Source organism: Hippoglossus hippoglossus, chromosome 12 (genome assembly GCF_009819705.1).
Source record: "Hippoglossus hippoglossus isolate fHipHip1 chromosome 12, fHipHip1.pri, whole genome shotgun sequence".
In the NCBI taxonomy this organism is placed as follows: Eukaryota; Metazoa; Chordata; class Actinopteri; order Pleuronectiformes; family Pleuronectidae; genus Hippoglossus; species Hippoglossus hippoglossus.
In genome coordinates this window covers 13,869,736-13,888,077 of record NC_047162.1, presented here as the reverse complement: position 1 = coordinate 13,888,077, position 18,342 = coordinate 13,869,736, and the positions used below count along the sequence as shown (strand labels likewise).

At 41.8% G+C, this 18,342-nt stretch overlaps 1 protein-coding gene across 1 annotated transcript in view; it reads right to left on the bottom strand.

Moving 5' to 3' along the window:
• The window catches only part of npdc1a (neural proliferation, differentiation and control, 1a), a 20,635-nt gene extending 2,900 nt beyond the window's left edge, over positions 1-17,735 (bottom strand). The window contains 3 exon segments of the mRNA XM_034602156.1: positions 27-134; positions 8,095-8,244; positions 17,373-17,735. Of these exon segments, the coding sequence (XP_034458047.1) occupies positions 27-134; positions 8,095-8,244; positions 17,373-17,478 (364 nt within the window). The 5' untranslated portion in view covers positions 17,479-17,735.
• Positions 17,736-18,342: the final 607 nt, after the last annotated feature.

The window sequence follows — 18,342 nt, the reverse complement described above, 5'->3', positions numbered from 1 at the left end:
CTTAAGATCGTTCTCTTGGTTCTCACCAGGATGTTGGATTTGCTTCTTTGGAGTTTTGATCTCTGTCACTTCCTGTTTTTCGAGGACAGACTCAAGAAAATCAATCTCTCTGTCCAGGTCCGGGTTGAAAGTCACTGTAAAAGACAAACGAGATTCAAACTTTAACTTCTACAGTGAAACTAGCTTTAATGGACAATGTATACACATGATACAAAAATCACCGACAGCAACTTCACATGCATCACCAACACAGAAACCAGGGCAAAACACAAACTACAATTTTTTGGGGAGAATTTCGCCTTTACTGATAGGACAGAGAAAGTGTGAAATGGGGAGAGAGAGTGAGGGAGGACGTGCAGCATAGGGCCAGGTCGGAATCGAACCTGTGGTCAATGCAGGAGAGCTCAAGTCTCTAGTTACGGGGCGCCCACTCTACTAGATAGTAGAGTTTTTTCTTTTAGAGGTAGATATATTTGGTCTTTTTATGATGAAATTCTAATGATTGATCTGCCAATTAATGTTTAAATGAATCCTTTGGTTTTGGAAATATCCTGAAGATTGAGCAGTAGTATCATTTATTTTACGATCAAATTCAATAAAGAAAAGCAGAAAATCCTCACAAAAGAGAAACTTGAGATTTAGTTTTCGCAGTTCTGGCTCCAAAAAATAACTTAAAACAATGAAAAAAAGAAATAAACTGATTAATATGTTGTCAGTTGTATATCTGGATAGAATAATTTTGAGTCTTGTCCAAATCCATGACTGTATATAACTTGTGCCTATTGTGTGCAAAGAAAGGAGAATGAGAGCGAGAGCGAGAGTGAGAGCGAGAGAGAGAGCTGTATAAGGCAGATGTATACATGTCTATTCTCAACATGTCTTTTTCAGGTCCTTGTCTCTGAAGTGATGGACGGGGAGTGTGCCCATGTGTCTTGTTTGTTTGTGGACTGGTTAAAAAGAGAGGGGACAATACTAAACTGTTGTTAACAGCCCTTAAGGCCAGACAGCGAGCCACATTCCTGCAGCGCTGTCGTGGTCACCAGGGAGACGATAGTGTGTGTGTGTGTGTGTGGCCACGGGAGGAAGCACAGCAGGGGGGGCAGGAGCAATCAGCCAAACCTTTGCCTCACGGAGCTCGAGTCACCGCGCTCACAATAGAGCCCATAGCTCGCCGTTAATGGAGGCGATCAAAGTGTTGTTCCCCTCTAAGACATGACCCTGCATTACATCAGATATCAAATCACAGAGGTTTGAACTGGAAGCTCGTGAGGCTGAAGGTATTAGATCATGGAAACTGCAGGAAAATTAAAGGTGCTTGACATTAAAAACATTTTTTTTGGGACTTAAAACCTTTCTGGACCAGTATCTGTGCAGTTGATTGTTTGACATTGTGATTAAACCAAAAGTAAGAAGCATAAATGATAAACACCATTACAAATATCTAAACTAATGTGTAATACAAATGATTACAAACCACCTACAACGACCTTTAATGATTACAGTGTCACTTTCCCTCCAGCAGGCTGGCCATCTGGCCGGGCTAATGTGTATATGATATGACATGCCAGCACTTTCACTGGCGCTTTGTTATTTCTACCCCCCCCCCTCAACTAATGGCCATTTAGTGCACTTCATAGCAGGTGTCTGCGGAGGCGGGACGCACCATCTGTACTTTGCAGGTGGCGAGAGAGCTCCACCGAGGCCGAGCACTCGCCAGGAACGTGCGCGAATGCAGGTTTAAATTCTAGAGGTGACTCGGGGAAAGAGGAGAGATTTACTGGGGATGCTTCCGAGGAGCGGACTGATTTAAAAACAGCTTGATCAAGTTGATAAATCACATGACAAAGGTGTGAATTGTGTGAACGTGTGTGAACGTGTGTAGTTTGTCACACACTGCCTAAGCACGGCACACCTCTCCTTGTGTAAGAGAGTTTTGTCACCAGCTCGATAATGACCCATAACCTCTTGAGAGGCTCCCAGGGGGCTGCCGGGTACAACAAACAAACACTAAACATCTCAACAGGGATTGTGGCTCACACACATCTGTGCCGTTCTCTTTTCCCACTTAAAAACCATTCACGTTTCTTCCTCCTCCCCTGAAACCCCATGCAGGAACACACACACTACACTTTCACTACCCCCAGCTCTCTCCTGTGTTGCAACAAAGACAGACACCACACTGATTTCACAGATGTTGTATCGGTGTGGTTTGAGTAGAAATGGCAGGATGCACTGTGATGTGATTACACGGTTTATTCCAACACTAAAAAAGAATCTAAAGAAAAAGAGAAACCACCTCGGATGAGTTTAAACAGTTTTAGATGAGACTTTGTGAATCTGTATCAGTCTTATCAGTCGTATACAACCAAACCAAAGAACACTAACCAATGGAGATCATTAGGAACATTATTATTAAGATATTTTCATCTGATATTGGTTCAGAACTATGATTACCTGAATCGCTGTGTAGTCTGTTGATCACTATTAATAATAATTCATTAACTTAGTTTAATCCATGAGTTGTCACGTCGACCACAAGTTGACAGAACCCCAAAAATGACCTCAGCTGACAAAATACAAATAATAACTATTTAACTTTTTGAATATGATGAAATCTATTATTTCAGATGCTTTAAACTGTAGACAATAAACTACCTAAACATGCAACCAGTTAAAAATCAGTAAAAAAAAATTGTTTATAAGTAAGTAAAAGTATTTTCTGTAAATTGACAGATTGTGCTAAAGCCAAATACTAGTTAAAATGTCCCATGTATATTTTTTAAATCCCCTCCCTCACTGAGACTGTCTTCCTACTCGTTGATTATTGATCTATACTCAAGCGTGTCCTGCTGCCCTCTAGTGGGGAAGGTAATGCATGGCACATGTAGAGGACAAATACAGGTCAGTCTAAACATGATTTACACCACTTGGTAATAGAAGCAGTTTGAGTGTAACAAAGATTTATTTATATAAGGCAGCGTCACACAGTTAAAATGTGTAGCGTGACTGTGACTCCCACCTGCTATAAGAAAGTTAGTCACAGCTGAACGCACAGAGCTTTGAGTCAATATGAGAAATCTGACCAGCGACATTCTAACCTTTAATAAACATTCCCACCTGCCTTTGTCATTGTTTTAAAAATGAACGCACAAACCAATGGAACGACGAAAAAATGTGTGCAGTAAAATTCTGTAAATGTTTTACTGCGTTTTCAGGTTGTTACACATTACGTCAGCTGCCAGTGTCAAGAGCTGATGAACACGTTCAATTTTAATTCGTTCTGTATGACCAAAATCAAATGATAATGGTTAAAAATATCAATATTCATCATTTCAATAAGGTAAATATTTTTTAAAAAGTAGTGCTTAGCATATATGGTAATCATATATTGTAATATATTCAATTCAATATTAGAGGCACAAAGCGTATTATTGTATATAGTTACAATCTGTAGGAAAAAAATGACGTAAATATAAACGAATAAATAAACAAATACATAAATACAGTCTATTTATTTCTTTATTCATGTATTTATTTCTACATTTATTTATTCATTTGTTTATTTATACTTTTTGTCTTTAAGTGGAACAGCATAAATACTGGGATTAATATCAACAACCATAGATATAATATGTTAATTATTAAAACAGCAGTATTATCTGTTGGCAAAATATTCTATAACCCAAAGGGTAAATAACCTCCATTAAATTGTTTGATGACTGAATTTGTTGTTTGGTTTTGCATCAGTTTAACGATCTGATTTCATTTCTCAGTTTGTTTGTGTCAAATATTCCTGTAACTTAAAAAAACAGCTGTCACAGCATCTGTTGTTCCTTCATTGACAGCTCTTTAGAATATTACAAAAACAACAAATGAGAAGCCGCTTTTCAACTTTCTCCTCCCACTCAAATATTTAGTGGCGCTCACTACAGATTAGGCAGAAGTGCTTCCTTAATGTCTGCAGTTAACCTTTTCATTATGATTTACTGTTTGTCTAATTCACTATCAATCATTTCCAAATCTGTCGTCTCGTAATTTAAGATATACACAATGACACCACTAGGTGTCCCTATTCTCATCCCCATGTTAGAGCCATCAGTGAAGACAGAGGAGAGGCCAGCAGGTAAGAGCAGGGAAAGTACAGTCAGGTATGAAGTTATACACCTGAGCTTTAACATGGAATAAGTCCTCATACTGACAATGCTGTTATGTTTTGGGAAGTATTTACCAGTCGGCTATTATCGGTCATTTATGTACTATATTTTTAATTTGAGGGGCACTTTGCCTTGTTCCGTCAACACAAGCAACCAACCACTGAGGAGAGAGAACAGGGTAATTTCAAACAGGAAAAGGACCAAACCAAAACAAGATGAGAAGCTCGTATGGTAAAGAGGTGCTCCCTTTGTCGCCTGAATGTTGTTTGGGTCTGAAAAGTTTGACACATAACAAAAAATTATATTGATGCAGCCGACTGGGCCCCAAAAAACAGATTTAAACCAACCCCAGACTCTCAGGAGGATTTCGCCAGCGTCACAATGTAGGGCTGAGAATTCTGATAATGGAATTGGAGGTATCGATATCAGGATATCATACGACCTCTCTCGGGAAATGAGACTTTGCTCATATCGCACAGTCTCACTCCAGAGGAAAACACAACATCTTCTATGGTTTCTACCATCCTCATAGAGATGATACAGATTAAACTCTCTCCTGTCAACAATATTAATATAGAGGGAGTTTGTCTGAAACACTCTCAGCTCTATATGTCATGACGATTCTAGCTTCACCATCTCCTGCTGAATCTCTAAATTAAATTCTTCAAAAACCACCACTCTGGATTTTGCCACAGATCATTTGCGGTGGAGGGAATTCCCTGTTATGAGTGTGTTTACGCCCACATCAATAATTTACGCATAAAGTGCTGACTTACATGTTTGTTGGACATCATTGATGGAACCCTACTCATCATGAGTTCCTTGACTCAAAAAAAGAATGTGTCTTATTAACAAACTCTGCCTCTTAACATGTATTTTAATGTCATCTAAACACGTTATCTTACATAAATGGTTCCATAGGAAGAGACAGACCAATTTAACAGCGTGTCAATATCTTGCTCACTGTGTTTATGCGTCTTCAGAGCAAAGGACTTGGCTTTGAGGCATACTGTATGTTTACCAATGGCAGTGCACACCTCCATGACAAACACAAGCAGGTCCTACTTGCAATAAAAAGAGCTGCCTGCCTCACTAATTCCTCTGCCGTGCACTCTCATCCTCTCAGGACTGGAAATGTGAAACCTTAAGACAGATTTCCAGTCAGCACAACTATCTTTGAATTCCTAAAACGTACCGGAAACTATAATAAGTTACAACACTGAAGGGAAGAGAGAGCTGAACACCAGCCCTGTCTGACTCTGATCATTGATTAGTGGAGCAAAACTGTAGTTCCACTGTTTCTTCAATGATTGATTTGATTGGGGCTGCTGTGGCTCGGACGGTAGAGCGGGTCGTCCACTAACCTGAAGGACGGTGGTTTGATTCCCTGCATCTCAAGTGTTCTGGGGCGAGATAATCTTAAGTGAGTTTACACTGCTACTCATTAGGGAGCAAAGATCATCCATAAATGACCCCTATCAGACTGAGAGTGTATTTATTAATATCACAGTGATACCGGAAATGTCAAAACTATTTTTTATAACATGTGGGTGTAATGTACTCGGCCATTAAAGTTGGTAATGGACCAAAACATGTCATAACCCAGATGCAAATGACCCATTTACTCAGTGCAGCTACTATAGGCAGCCAGCAGAGGCAGCATTGTGGCTAAGCCCTGTTAATAGAGGCAAGGCAAATTTATTTATGTATCACATTTCAGACACAACGGCCATTTAAAGTGCTTTACATAAACATACAGTCTCACACACTACGTTCAGGAATATGATTTCATGCAAATTGCACACGACGAGGATGATTTCATGACCCTAGGTCAATTTGACTCCTCAGTCAGAGATAGTTTGCCAAATTTCTCAAAAATATAAACTGGAAAATTTGAGGTTGGTAGTTAAAGGTAGTTATAAGCTTAAGCGGATGTTTGAGTGTGAACAAGATAAAAAGGAATACAACGGGAGACAGAGAGTGAGAGATTCACGTGCATCATTCCAAATTCAAATTTTTGAAATGTGTATTTGTGACGCTTTAACAAGGACTCTGAAATTTCAGCCAACATGATGTTAAGTCATGTAAACAAAGCCACTGTATTTCCTCTGAAGTGACAACAGAGTGACTTCAGATTTGTAATTTACTCTCGGAAATGCTGCCAAACCACCGAGGCAGCAGCTGGACTGCAGCTGTTAATTGTGTTTTAATGCACTCATAGTCACCCCCCCCCCCCCCACGCTGACAAACCAACCACTCCAAACACGGTTTTATCATGGGAGTGAAACGGGAGAAATTGTGTATCTACACTCTGCGTGCATGTGTGTCTCCAATGTGCATCCCCGTGTTCTGTGGTCTGTCGGGGGTTTATGTAACCACTTTAGGGAGCTTATCTGAGGCCTGAGATCTGCTGGATTCACAACAACAAACACAAACAGACAGACAGACACACACACACAGACACAACAGCAAGACATGTGATAGTTAACGTCTTCATACGATGAAAGATACAAACAATCCACAGACCAATTAAAACCAAATTTATCATCAATCTGAGTGTAGTGCAAAAAAAACATCCTCTCTTCTTCTTCTACATGATGTGACCTTTCTCAAATTTACGTCAATCTCTGGTGCTGCCACCAACAATTTGAGCCAAGTCCGTACTGTATCCTCTCCAGCAGCAGACCCATCTAAATTATTAATCCTACAGAGAACACACACACGCGCGCACACACACACACACGTGCCTGCCAACAGACATCAACACAGAGGAAAGCCAGCTGAACTCAAACACATACAAGATGTTTATTTTTCTCTCTCTAATTGCTGGAGCGCCGCGTGCGTGCGGCCAGTGCGATGCCATGCCGTGGAAATCGGAACGATACGATTTATTTGGCTCTTGCATTGGATGCAGTGATGGAGGCGAAGGGCAAGAGAAAGAGAGAGTGAGTGAGAGAGATGCATGTCATCTAAGTGATTAAAGCTGGCAGTGTGTGGGGGTGGTGCATGTGTGTGTGTGTGTGTGTGTGTTGCAGACACAGCAGGGGCAGGGGCGGATTAAAAAAAACCCCCACACAGGATCAGTGGTTCTCAGAGATATAGATGGAGAGGACACAGGATGTAGATAGAAGAGCAATGGACAGACAAAAGACAGAAATATATATATATTTTTATGACAGACTGACAGGGAGCGGAAAGAAAGACATGAAGCTCAAATTGATAGGAGGAGGAGAGGAGGAGGAGGAGGAGGAGGAGGAGGAGGAGGAGGAGGAGGAGGAGGAGAGCACATGCAGAATCAATAAGCAATTGAGAGAGAGAGGGTGGAACGGAAAAGAGATACAGAGATCAACTGAGATAAAAGAGACTGTGACAAGGAGGAGTGAAGATGTAAAAACACGAAGAGAGAGAAAGACTGACATCTGTACATGCACTTAGTTACGACCAGAGAGAAGCAGATGTTCCAGCTCTCATTTAAACATCACCAAAGTGATTTCACTGGAACTGAGGGTGAAGTCAGGAAAGTTTCATTCATCAAACACACAAGTCATGAAGTGTAACATTATGTGTTTTTTAAATGAAAATGTTCATTTTAAAAAGGTCTGTACGTCAGAAAACAGTGAAAAAGGATTGTGGCAGAAGAATCTTTTGAAGTTGGAATGATGTGGTTTGGTCTCATGTGTTTCTTGAGTTCGCTTTGGATCGACATCGGGCCCCCCCAGATCTCTTTTGCCTGGGGCCCCCAAAGTCCCTTGAAACACTCCTGCATCCTTTTTATTTATCTCACGTAAAATTACCTCAACCTATCGAGTTATTTGTGTTATAGACAGGAGATCTGGTAATAGTTGCTTTCTCTGAGCCTCCTTTCTTCAGCGTGAGTTTGTCTATGGCACAACTGCAGCGTCATTCGAGTGTGTTTCTGTGTGCAGTTCCTCCTCCTTACCAGGCTGATGGTGCCTCCTCCTCTCCACACAGCTTCCCTCCTCGTTCTCCTGCAGCGGGGAGAGGCAGGGGCCACAGCGGGAGGAGCCCGGCTTGCAGAAGTGGCGTCCCTCTTTGGCACAGTCTATATGGTGAGGGCATTTATGGGCGGCTGAGAGAGAGAGAGAGAGAGTTTCATTAGTATCCCCGCCACACTGCTGCCAAACAGAAACTACGCTTTTCACGAGACAATTGAATAACAGGCTTTGTGTGGGATGACGTCTTATGAAAATGCCTCAGAATTACAGATGATTCACCTTCATAACAGACACTCCTTCATCAGTGGAGGTGTCTGCTCCATTCAGGAATCAGATGTCTGAGTTACATCACAGCTTCTTTAAACATTTGCTGTGAAGTTATCAAGCCCTCCATCTGGGTAAGGTTTTGTCAGATAGGACAAACAATGTTTGGACCGTAAGAAAATTACAATTTGAATTATTCTCCGCGTTTCGCAACGAGGCGAGCTCCACCTCTGTGTCAATACAGGTCAGGTTAAACCAAAGTAAAGAGTGAGCCACGGCTGCTCTCAGACAGATCTGCCTGCAACCAGGTTAGATAAGCTCTTCATCTGATTACTGCCAGTTTAACACAAACTGGGGAGTCCAAACACTGTATCCAGGCGCACACACGCACACACACACACACACACACACACACACACACACACACACACACACACACACACACACACACACACACACAGCTTGAGATACACCACGTACGAAGGCTGGTTTGGAAGTAGAGGGCAAGTGGAGCCCAGCGGTTATGCGGTATTTGCGGTCATATTCACAAAAACTTAAAAAAACGCCATGAATTGCAAGGTTAAAGAAACTGAAAACAAACCTGGATCTGCAGCAAACTTTAAAAAGTACTTTCCTGACCCATAACACATCCTTCCACCAAGTATCGTGGTGATTTGTGAAGTGGTTTTTGCAAGGGGTGAAAACATAACTTCCTTGGTGGAGGTAAAAACTTCTCAACAGACATTCCTCCCGTCTCCACTTGATTTTCTTTTAATTGGTACATCAGAGTGGAGGATTACACACGACAAGTGATCGGCGTATCGGAGAAATCTCTACGACCTCCATGGCAACGAGGCCTGTGATATCAGGAAACGTGACTTTTCATTGACGGAGCACATGTGCAGAGAGCGAGTGTTGGTGAGATGAAGAGCAGGTGGAGGAGGGACGGAGGACTTTCACGTGCATCCTCTACCTGTGCACACGTACTTACAGTATACACGGTTATTATCCAACCATCATTACATTTTTATCTCCAAAATTCAAACCAGCAACCTTCTTGTCGTACATTTGGATAAATGATGAGATTTAATCTCTATATTACACAAACCCTGCTGCAATTAAGATAAAAACAAGTGTGAAACAGCACAGACAACAATAGAAATACTAGGACACACAAACCCCACATACATAACCATGAAAACAGCCAAATCCACAAACATGGAGATGAGCCCCCGCGTCATCCACATTTTCTGATGTCACCGACTGGTCTTATCCCCGGGTTAGCGAGCGGTGCGGTGACGCTGGTGTAATCTGAGATGCCTTGTTTTTCTTTCTCTGCCTGGTGACGGCAAATCATGAGCATTTCTCGTTTTTTGCGAAACGTCATGTGGCCGAGAGCCAGCGGTTTAGTCACTGTGCAGTCATCAGTGGGTAGAAAGAGCTAATTCCTTTTACTTTGTGCCACAAGCACTAACACACAGTTGGACAACTCCCTCGGTGTCTTTCTTCACTGCTGCTGCTTCTTCTTTATTGACCTCATCTGTCTCTGCTCCCATGGTCGACCAACAACTCTGTCGCCTCTATAAAGTTTAATTGCTGCGTCATCCGCTCGCCCTCGTTGCCAAGTTATTCCACGTCCCTGAGAGCGCAACGTGCTTACAGATTGCCCCTTATTCCCGATTCTCACTCCTGGATTTTATTACCAATCTCCTCCTTCAGCTGCCGTGGCTTCTATTTTTACCTGCCACGTGTCTTTCTTTCCATTTCCCTCAAGAGATCATCCACTTATCCATCCATCCATCTATGTATAATTGATCTATCCATCCATCCATCTGTCTGAGTGTGTCACTTCAATAGAAATTAATTTTCATCTCTATCGATTTAGTGCGTGTTGATGCCACGTGACAATGCAAAATCAAAAACAACACACATCCTCTTACATTGAAAACATGTCTGAATCAGCTCATGTCTCTTGAGCCCTGCTACTGTCACACAGCCATAATTGCTGGTTTAGTCTGATATCTAATGCAGTGTTTTATTTTTTATAGATTTCATTTTTATGTTATGCGACAAAGGGATGAGCGACACAATCAAGGCCACCGTCAAGGCCTTCTGCCCTGAATAAAAAACCTTTCAACCTTACAAGCTCCCTCTTTCCTTTGATTCTCCTCCCCTCAGTCGAGGTTCCCGTCGTCAAATCATTCCATCGTCTATTTTTTATGACTCTTTGATCCGCTAACTGTCTGAGGATCACAGGCTGTTCAGGTGCAGGTCCGATCAGATCAAACAACCCTTCAACGTCTCAGCTACAGCCATCTGACCTTATCGCATCACGAGGATCAGAAGACTCATGTCAGATTCCTGCCTGTGTGTTTACATGTCGGTTGGTCAGAACAACAGTTTGGACCTAAGTCAAATATCCACTGTTAAAATGTTGTCTTAGCAAAGAATGTAAAAATACATGCAAATCAATTTTGTGATTCCAACATCAACTGTTTGAAACTGCTCTTGGTAATGTTACAAACTTATATCCAAAAAGATGTTGAATTTTACATTGGTTATTTCTGATATATGAAATCACTGGCGTCTAGAACAAAACAGAATGAGGCATTTAAGCCCTGTAAGGAAAAGAAACAGCAGGACGTTGTACTTTCTAAAATATCTGCACTGTTGAATATGATAATGCAGCTTGAATCTCAACACCTCTGGTCACCGCTTCATCTGTTATTCATCACGTGGGAAGTTAACGTGGTGGAACTTATTGCAGTCGCAGGAATAGATCATGCAATAATTCTACTCACGCACATCCAGCTCATACATATACACAAACACACAGGAACATGCGAGGCAGAGTGAGCTGCAGACAAATAAAAACTGCATTCAGTGCTGCTCACCTGTTGTTGTCATGAAAACCGTTTTTCACTGCAATAAAACGCTTTAGGTGAACCAGTATGAAAGGTGAAAACGACCCTTACATAACAGCACTTACACTAAATGCAGGTGAGCCGATAAGACACACTCGTCGTGATAGTCAGACAGCAAAAGCAGCTCCACAACAAAAGGAGCCACCGAAGTGAATGTGAAGTTGCCACAGAAGGCGGCCTTGCATCGACCAGCCTCCCACATGGTGCTAATTACGCAGCTCAATCGGGGAGACGGAGAAAACAAGACACAGAAAGGGAGATAGACAGGGGGAAAGTTTAAAAACAACTAAACAACCCTGTCACAGAAGTATATTAGGTGGATTTGGTATCGGTGAAGGCGGTAGAAGTGTGTTAAAAAAACATTATGCAATGGGGGGGGGGGAGGGATTGAGAAAGTATTCCTTGGAACGAGTGAAAAATGACTTTACCAACCATCTGCTGCTGCTGCTGTTTCCAGGCTGTGTGCTCGATCTGCAAGAACTGGCAGGCAAACAGAGGCGTTCTCACACGGCCTGGTGCACACCTACACTCACACACTTGGAGGCATCTTGTCACCGCTCACTTTGCCTCCTTCGAGCTGTACTTCAGATGCAATGCAATAACCCCCCCCCCCCTGCTCTGTAATTGTGTGAGGGAGAGATTGGGAGGGCAAGCAGGAAATGGTTTGTGCACTCCCATTGTGTGCGTTTCCTGACCCTCCGATGGCAGACAGGAAGTAAGCCAAACACTTAAAATCAAGTGGAAAGCCGCTTTCTGCTGGGCGCTCTTCACTTGATACACAGTGTTCATTTTCGTGTGTTGTGTGTGTGTGTGTGTGTGTGTGTGTGTGTGTGTGAACATTTGTGTGTCTTCGTGTGTCATGCACCGCTCTCAAATGACAAAATCAAACAAATGCCAAGCAGCCTGCTTTCAATGCCTTGTTTTCATTGGCATCAGCTGACAAACACGGCTCCTGTGCGATGGGAGTCAGGATCAGGTGATATGACAATATTATGTCAAGACAATATGGATTTGTCGTCGTCAGAGAGTTCATTGTTTTACTGTTTATTCAGTGTCAGTTTTCCTTTCTGCCCTCTGACCCTGCACTTTAATTTTTTCCACCAATATTTCTTTCCAAGCTGGTTTTATATCATTCTTTGCATCAGTGTGATGACGTTACAGAGGTTGTGATGAGTTCAATGGAGGTTTCTCTGAAGTAACAAGATAACAATCTCGATAAAAATCTTTCTGGTTCAGAAAAACCTTTCTTGTAATTTTGAGACGATAAACTGACTGATTCCGAAAAACAGAGGAAGTGGCTTGACTGATGATTGATAATTGTGAATTATAATAATTTGTATTTAGGTCTCCTTTGCTTTACACAAAGTGGAAACAGCTGCAACATCAACCCAGATTATTAAAATTCTCAGAAACCAGCATCAGAGGAAACGACTCCTACGTGTACATTTTTTCTGCCATCGTGGGTTGAAAATGGGGCATCACCTAGCACCTGTGTACCGCGTGTGGGTAGGCACACGCAACCTCACCCTCTGCTGAGGCAGGAAATATATGAATGGTTGCGTTGTGTATAAAGGTGAAAAGGAAGTGAGCCAAAAAATTGAAAGAGGTTCTTCCTCAGTGGAATGTAGGTTTGTAGAAGAACAAGAGGGATCAATTCTTTGTTTTCTCGCAGTCTCACGGTGCTGTCGTGTCTCTTCTTCCTTATCGCCCACTGCGTCTGTCAGTCGTCTTTTCTGTGGCAATAACTTCTGTCATGTCAGACAATGGCCGGTCTAATGCGTTACACTAGGGATGATTACTGTGTCATTATGATGAGAGAGGAGCAGAGCAGCACACCCCGCAGCAAACAGGAAATCAGTGAAAGCTGCTGCACAAAGCTGATTGATTTAACCTTTTTTCATTTCGTTTGCTTGGCGGTCCCGTGACGATTTATTGAGTATTCCTTTCACAGGAATGACCAGAATAAACAACTTTGTGAAATGGACTGGACTACTTCAAATATTTCGCTATAGCTGCTTTCAGACGTGCACTGAACTCCGGATGTTCCCCTGAAAAATATCCAGAGACGCTGTATGTGTATGTGTGCAAATGTCCGAGTCAGTAAAGACTGCCGATAAAGTCAGAGCAAGCCCAAGTGATAAATGACTGGAGGATTCCCCCTGAAAGCGAGCGGGCGTGTTGATGACGTTTCTAAGATGCGATGGACACAAAACTGAAAAAACACATGTCAAGATAAAAAAGAGGAGTCATACACGTGGAAGACGAGAGTCGAGAGCCCTTGGTGATAACGGTTGATGCACAAATATATGGTATTTCCCAGCACGTCCTGCGCCCTGCGTGCTTGACGCCACATCTCTTTTCCTGAAATCAACTTCAGATTCCAGCCTATTTCTCTGTATAGGCCTTAAAGAAAGAAGCGTCTCTCATGCTGCTGTTTACATCATATAACGTGGCTTCGCACGAATGCAAACAGTTGACACAGTAAATTGGCTGTGTTCTGACTGGTAAAGGGCAGGTGAGGTTGAGGCAGCACAGTATTTCATTCCAGCTGAAACTCTGCTGTGCTCTGGGGACAAATGTCTGTGAGCAATCTGTAAGTTGATTAGTCGTGGGGCCTCTCATTCCTGCAGAGCTCCGGTTGCCAACTGCTCACTCTCGGATGAAGAAGCCAAGAGAGAGAGAACAGAGAGGGTCTGGGAGCAGTGGGTTGAGGACGCCACCGCCACAAAACCTTGGCTCACCACCTTTTTCTTCTGAGACCGCCGAGTTGAGACAACAGGGACCACAATGACTCCAACACATCTTTCCTGGCCGCTGCGTAATTTCAACACGATGGCTGCGTCCCACCACATGATCGGGTGGTAAATTTCCCCCTTTCTGTCACAACACTGGACGACAAACACCACAGGAGCAACACCACAGGTCCATTTGAAACCAGAGCACTTGTTATCTTTAAAGTGCTTTTTCTAAATGACTTCCTGGAAACACTGAGTTCCAAAAGAATATACAGGAAGTCAAAAGTACAATCTGAAAAATGGAGATATGACTAAATGTGGACGTGTCTCACTATTCTCTTTACAGATTTTGTGTTAAACCACTGCCTTGTTCCTCATTCCAGCCAAGACACAATATATTCTGTTTCCTGAAGTCTTTCCATGACCCTGCAGCATCAACTCTTCTTCAACCTGACAGAGATTCAAGGACAAAGCCTTTTAGAGATGGTATAAATACTGACTGTAACAGAGCACAGTTCAAACCCACTTCAACTTGACGGCTCTCGTGAGTTTAAAGGCAGAATCTATTCTTGCACCCAAAGGGAAATAAAAAATGCTATTCGACCCACAACCAGCCTTTTAATAACAAACGTAAACTGCACTTATTCTCCAGTTATATGTGGCTCGCTGCTTGGTCATGGACTCAGTGGTTGGTGTGTGTGTGTGTGTGCTCTAAATTTGCAACTACTATGCAGGTGACTAATTTTGCTGCAGGGAAAAAAAAAAGGGGACCGGAAAACACTGGAGCCATTAGCTGTGTTTGTGTGAGATAGGAATCTTTAAAGTTTAGTCCTGGTGGAGGAAAAGGCCGCTTCTATGTGGGTTTGGTCAACGACAAAGTTCCAGAGATACACACAATAGACAAAACAAAAAAAAACACAAAAAGAATATGTCCGAAAAAGAGGTTTCATGCACGTAGAAGATGCTGACAAAGACGTCAACTTGAAAAGAAACAAGATTCCAGAGCTTTTATCGACGGGCAGATGTTGGTGTCGATGAGCTGTAAACAAAAACGTGATTTCCACAAAAGAATTTGCCATTTTTGCCATTTTCCGGAGAAAGAACATGCAAATGAAAACGTTTTATTCGTGAAGAAAGTGAATATTCTGGTGCTCCCGATTCCAAATGCGCCACTGAACTTGAAATCAAGAAACTAATTCTGCAAATGAAGGCAATTAATACACACAGTTTTTGTAATTAATTTGGCTTTATGGAGATTTTTGGATTCCCTCCCTCTCCAAGAACCCAGTGTTCTGTGAAAACGCTCCCTGTATTTACACATGATGATGTGTGGATATTTGCTGGATCAAACACCTGACCTGCTATGCTCTTCATGCTGTTGCCAAACTCCATGATTTGCCCAGAGAGAGCTGACTCACTGCAACACTGGTTGCGCTTTTTGATGCTTTCCAAGCGCCGCCAATATATTTAATGATCTTTAATAAAAAAAGGAATGTAGATATGACTCTAGGAACATTGCTATGCAGCTACAAAGAAGCAATGTCCCATTTGAGTAAAATAAATATTGTTTTTTACCCTTGTTTTGTGATTTCAACACATCATAAACACACTGACATACTTTCTCTAGATGCATTCAGATGTAACAGGTGTCAGCACAATCCCCTTCACACAAGCAGAATCCTATCACTGCAGATAATTTAATATAATTATTTTCATCAGAGCGTTCACGCTTTGTCTGTTTCCATCTCTCAGCCACAACATGAAGACTTTCCTCCAACACTGAGAAACTATGTCAGCGAAACCCTCTTCTTCTCACACTGTTGTATTTCTCAGCCCCGAGAAAGGAGATAATGACAATTGCAGTTCTCAAATTTACCCCGTCAGAGATAAAACGGTGGAAACTGCGTCACCATCCTGTTCATCCTCTTTCTTGTGAATGGGCAAAATGAAGCTGCGCACCCTTTTGGTTTCATGCACAGTGGATGGATGCTTTAATGAAAAAAACTATTAACATTTATAAGTCCACATAAATATGTGTGCAGGCCAAAGTGTGTGTGTGTGTGTGTGTGTGTGTGTGTGTGTGTGTGTGTGTGTGTGTGTGTGTGTGTGTGTGTGTGTCAGATAAAGGCTAAAGATTACATGTGACAGTCCAGCTGTTGGTTCTCCCACAGTGTTTTAAAGCTGGGACACTGGTTATGTTAGTGCCCATAAACGAGCTCGAACCCATTTCCAGCTTCCAGAGTAACCAGTTGCTCAAATGAGAAAAATATGAATAAATAATTGTAATGTTTTGATAAATGTTTTGCTCACTTACAGCTCATATAAATGCAGTATAAAAACACATAAGGTCAGGTACAAACTCCGACAGTACAAGAGCATTAAGTGATAAGCTACAGAAAGTACAAGAGTAGAAAGAGTATGAGTAAAAGTAGGAGTAACAATGCAGAGAAAATGTGTACAATATCAAAATATGAAGATATGTGTAATATACTACAGGCAGATGTGCTTATATATATTTGTACTACAGCAATAAGTGAAACGCTAAAATAAAATAAAGTATAAGAGTAAAAAGAGTACAGCAAAAGTAGAAGTTGAAAAAAATATATAAGAATATGTACAATATGAAATACATGTGATATATTGAGAGCCAGATCTACATATTCTGGAATACTACTACAGCAGTAAGTGAAAAGCTATTCAATAAATATATGGAAAAGGAAGTAAAAGTACAAGAGTAACAAGAGTAAAAGCTTATAAGAGTAAAAAAAAAAGTTTATATATTGCAGGCATATCTGCATGTGAAAAGCTGTACAATAAAATTAAACACAAAGTAAAAGTAGAAGAGTAAAAACAGTAAAGGTATGAGTAAAAAATGTGTTAGATATAAAATATATAATATGAAAATACGTGTAATATATTGCAGGTAGATTTGCATATTTTGACTGACTACATAACATTTGTACAAAGTAAAAGTAACAAAACCAGTAAAAACCTATGAGCTTTCTGAAGCTGTCAATCATAGGTGAATACAAGGAAACGCACCGAGCAAACTACATTATCTTTTCCTTTTTCCAACGAATATTAGTACACATATAATATAGTATTTAAGCTTCTGACTTGTTTGTTGTAACCTGACAATCTTTACAACAACACAAATTCAGAGAAACCCAGGAGTCGTGTGTCCTCTCTGCGTGTCACTAGCCCAACATGCCCCTGTGAGGTTTATTATTATAACACATAACAACTCCGGTGTAACTGACATGAACTCTCCGGACGTGTTGCGTTTGTGTTGTGCTGCTGGTGGTTGTGTGTGTCAGTGTGTGAGTTGTGTGTTATTACCTGGGAGGCCAGAGCTGACGGAGACCACACACAGCAGCACCGCGGCGAGCAGCAGCAGCGAGGCCCGGCGCAGCGGTCCGCTCCTCGGGCTGGAGAGCAGCAGCATCCTCGGGCTCTTCTTCTCGGGCACGGGGAACCGCAGACGGTCACGGAGGGTGTTGTCATTCCCCCATCGCGGCTCACTGGTTTGTGTGGTTTCTATATGTCGACTGGTTTGGCGTGAGGTGGAGTGGGGGGGCTTCAGCGCGACGTGCGACACGAATAAGCCGAACAGGGCGCACAGGAGCTCCGTCTGTCCACAGTGCGCACTGGGTAATCCACCGCTGCGCTAAAGATAGAGGAGTGTGTGCGTGGTGTGTGTGTGTGTGTGTGTGTGTGTGTGTGCGTGTAGGTGTGTGTGTGCCCGTGTTTGACTTGCTGCCTTCACGGTCCTCTCCAAAAACAGAGAAAGGTAAAGAGAAGAGAATAGAATAGAATAGAATACAAAATAATAAAACACATTATAAAAAATAATAGGTATGTTTTATTAAAGAGGTATTATTTTATTTCCTTAAAAAATTGTAGAATAGTAAAATTAAATAAATAATATATTTCAAATAAATACAATCAAACAAATAAGAAGTTTCCACCTTTAGATTATTGTTTTTAAATGTCTCGTAGTGTAAAGTTCCTTTTTCCTTACAGCACCTGAACGCAGCACTTTAATGAGCGACAAGACACAACCATAGGACACAACGCAGGAATTACGTGACGACGTGATGACGTAGAAAAACGTCATGCATTCATCAAAACTACTTTAATGGTTTATCGACTCATCGTTCATTCATTTGTATTCATCGGTATCACATGAAGCAACGTGGATGAGTTCATAATAAAGAAGATGGTGGTTGAAGTCAATGAGCAAATAAAGTGATGGTTTTCCAGTTCAGCAGAATGGAGCAGGTGCAGTGAGGTGACGCCTCAGGAGACA